A 3,832-nucleotide genomic window follows, 5' to 3' on the forward strand; every position below is an offset into this window, starting at 1 on the left:
CAGGAAGGACCACGAAAAAGCCGAATTCGAGGTCCACGAAGTTTACGCCGTCGACGTCCTCGTCAGCAGCGGTGAGGGCAAGGTGAGCCCGGCCCTATAAAAATTCTGGGCTTTTTTTCAGGGAATTTTGGGGCGTGGAATGTTCTGGAATTCCTGAATTTTTTTCGGGGGGTTTTTGCAGGCGAAGGACGCCGGGCAGAGAACCACGATTTACAAGAGGGACCCTTCGAAGCAGTACGGCCTCAAGATGAAAACCTCCCGTGCCTTTTTCAGCGAGGTGGAGCGGCGCTTCGACACCATGCCCTTCACACTCAGGTAGGAACGGGGAGAAAATGGGGAATAATGGGGATAATGGGGGACAAACGGGGATAATGGGGTCAGGGATCCCAGGATAATGGGATTGGGGCTGGGGATAACACCATTCCCTTCACACTCAGGTATGAACGGGGAAAACGGGGGAATAACGGGGAAAGCGGGGATAATGGGATTGGGGATCATGGGAATAATGGGGTCAGGGATCCTGGGGATTATGGGGAATGCCCCAGGATTCTGACTGGTTCTAAGATCAGGTGGGAGCTCAGGTGTGCACTCAGGTGTGCTCAGATTTGAGATAGGGGTGCGCTCAGCTGTGATCAGGTGGGCTCAGGTGAGATGTGAACTCAGGTGTGATCCCAGGTGAGGTCAGGTGAAAGATATGAGCACAGGTGTGTCCTCAGGTGTGCACAGGTGTGCACTCAGGTGAGCAGTGAACTCAGGTGTGCACTCAGACGTGCTGATGAGCTCAGGTTTGCACTCAGGTGTATGCTCATGTGATCCCAGGTGTGAGTTCAGGTGTGCTCTCAGGTGCGTTCAGGTACTCCCAGGTGTGATCAGGTGTGCTTCCAGGTGTTCCCAGGTACATTCAGGTGTGACCAGGTGCTCCCAGGTCATCTCAGGTGCACTCCCAGGTGCACTCCCAGGTGTCTCAGGTGCTCCCAGGTGCATTCCCAGGTATCTCAGGTACTCCAAGATGTCTCAGGTGCGCGGTGTCCCCGCAGGGCGTTCGAGGACGAGAAGAAGGCGCGCATGGGGGTGGTGGAGTGCGCCAAGCACGAGCTGCTGCAGCCCTTCAACGTCCTCTACGAGAAGGAAGGTGAGACCTGGGGACAGGTGGGGACAGGTGGGGACAGGTGAGAGCTGGGGGGACAGGTGAGACCTGGAGGGACAGGTGGGGACAGATGAGAGCTGGGGACAGGTGGGGACAGGTGAGACCTGGGGAGGCTGGCAGGGTTAACCCCACAGGTCCTGTCAGGGCATTCAAGTCCTGTCAGATTAACTCCTGTGTCCCCACAGGTCCTGTCAGGGGTTTCATTCCCCCAGGTCCTGTCAGGTTAAACCCCTGTGTCCCCGCAGGTCCTGTCAGGGGTTTCATTCCCCCAGGTCCTGTCAGATTAAACCCCTGTGTCCCCGCAGGTCCTGTCAGGGGTTTCATTCCCCCAGGTCCTGTCAGATTAACTGCTGTGTCCCCACAGGCTCTGGCAGGTCCTGTCAGGGTTTCCAGCCCCCCAGGTCCTGTCAGGTTAACCCCTCTGCTCCCACAGGTGAGCTGGTGGCCCAGTTCAAGTTCACGGTGCTGCTGATGCCCAACGGCCCCATGAGGATCACGAGCGGCCCCTTCGAGCCCGAGCTCTACCGCTCCGACCTGGAGGTGCAGGACGGCGAGCTCAAGGTTGGTTAATTAGCGTTAATTGTTAATCATTAATAATTAATAATCAAAAAGAATATTACTATTATTGTTGTTATTATTATTATTATTACTGTTATTATTGTGTTTATGTACACGGTTAATTTATCACCGATTGAATAGGATAGTTAAAATTAATAATAGGTAATAATTATGAAATAAAATTTATTCATAATTATTAAATAATTATTATTTAATGAAAAAGGTGAACAGGTGAATTCAATACCCAGGTGTATCAACATCCAAGTGATTTATTTTTATTTCCAATATAAAATATTCCTAGGGTTAAAAATATATTAATTTTCTATTTTTAATTATAAATTGTTAATAAAAACGTAATCAGCATCAAAGGGAATTATTTGTATTTACACACAAAATACCTATGGGATAAAAAATATATTTATTTAATTTTTGAAGTTATGGAGTTGTTTATTAGTATTTATATTTACTCAAAATAAAATAGAAAATGCATTTGGAATAGCTAGTAGTATTGATTAATTGCTAATCAATAAGTAATAAATTAATGATTATATAATACGTAATCTATAATATATAATCATAAAAGTAATGTATTGATATTTATAGATATATTTATATTTTAAGTAAATTTGCATTTATTATCAATTTATTAATACAAAATAGGTATTTTAAAAGATGTGGTTTGTTATAACAGAGTTTTACTATGGATATGAATATCAATAAAACAAAAATTAATAGGAAGCCACAAATAATGATATTAATAGTAGCAATATTAATACCACTAGTTAGTATAGAAATTAATAATTTTATTTATTTTTATTAATATTTATATTATTCCTACATATAAGTACATAATTATAAATTTATTATTTTGGTATTATATTATTACTATACTTAATAATTCTAATAAGAATGAAAATAGGAAAATAAAAATGATAAAATATATATATATAAGTAATAAAAATATGAAAATAATAATTTAAAAGTAAAATAATTTTAAAAGATAATTTTAAAAAATACTAAGGTAGCACCTCTCAAGGGTCACTTGTGGAAGTTGGGGATGAAAAGGGACCCAAAATGAACCAAAAATTCCCATTTTTCCCCCCAAATTTGGGATCTTTTCCCACCTCCTCGCCTTTCCCTCCCTTCCAGGCTCTCCTACAAAGCTCCGCCAGCCGCAAGACCCAGAAAAAGAAGAAAAAGAAGGTAAATCCCAAGTTTTTGGCGGGAAATTCCCAGATTTTTCAGGAATTTTTTTGGGAATCCCTGATTTTTCAGGGCACTTTTTATAAGAATCCCCAGATTCTTCAGGCAATTTTTGGGGGGAATTCCCACATTTTCAGGGCACTTTTTTTTGAGGAATCTCCTGATTTTGAGGGCGCTTTTTTGGGGGGAATTCCCAGATTTTTCTGGAATTTTTTGAGCAGTTTTAATGGGAATTTTTAATGAAAAAAACATTTTAATGGCATTTATCCCCTCAGGCTTCCAAAAACGCCGAAAACGCCACCACGGGAGAGACGGCGGAGGAGAACGAGGCCGGCGACTGAGAGCCCCAAAACCTCTCAAATCGTCCCCTTTTTCCCCCCCCAAAAAAAAAAAAAATTGACAAAACCCCAGAAAATCCAACAGAAATTCCATCCAGAAGCAAAATAATCCGGCACCGTCGTCGCTTCGGGAATTCCTGGTGATTCCAAGCAGCTCCCGTTGGAGGGAGGAACCTCTCGGCGACTTGGAAAAATGTCAAAAACACCAAAAAAGCGGCAAAAAACCGCAAAAAATTAGGGATGAAAGTCGCTGTTAAATCTGAAAAATTTTTTTGTACTTCCCACATTTTGGAGAGTTGAATCCATCCCGGATTGCAGGGAGAGGGAGCGGAGGGAGCTGCTGATTCTTTCCTCCTCCTCTTCCCTTTTTTAAATTTTTTAATTTTTTTCCTTTTTTTTTGGAAATTTTCACACAAAAAAAAAACCACACAAAAAACCCCAGGTGATTCCACCTGAAAAAATGGCCCCCAAGAGAAAATTTTTTTGTCTTTTCCCTCTGGACTAATACTTCTAAAATTGGGAAAAAAAAAAAAAGCAAATTTTAGGATTTTCCCCTCACACACCTCGGGAGCTTTTTTTCTGCCTT

The 3,832-nt window shown here is 42.5% G+C and overlaps 1 protein-coding gene across 1 annotated transcript in view; it reads left to right on the top strand.

Annotated features, from left to right (window-relative positions):
- PA2G4 (proliferation-associated 2G4) overlaps window positions 1–3,286 on the top strand; it is a gene marked incomplete at its 5' end in the record, with an annotated part of 5,853 nt that extends 2,567 nt beyond the window's left edge. The window contains 6 exons of the mRNA XM_057387445.1: window positions 4–82; window positions 182–315; window positions 1,038–1,132; window positions 1,581–1,708; window positions 2,855–2,908; window positions 3,184–3,286. Of these exons, the coding sequence (XP_057243428.1) occupies window positions 4–82; window positions 182–315; window positions 1,038–1,132; window positions 1,581–1,708; window positions 2,855–2,908; window positions 3,184–3,249 (556 nt within the window). The remainder of the gene's footprint in view (window positions 1–3; window positions 83–181; window positions 316–1,037; window positions 1,133–1,580; window positions 1,709–2,854; window positions 2,909–3,183) is intronic.
- Window positions 3,287–3,832: the final 546 nt, after the last annotated feature.

The sequence above is a fragment of the Malurus melanocephalus genome, unplaced genomic scaffold, assembly GCF_030028575.1.
Source record: "Malurus melanocephalus ecotype Western Australia unplaced genomic scaffold, MMel_1.1 scaffold_1217, whole genome shotgun sequence".
In the NCBI taxonomy this organism is placed as follows: domain Eukaryota; kingdom Metazoa; phylum Chordata; class Aves; order Passeriformes; family Maluridae; genus Malurus; species Malurus melanocephalus.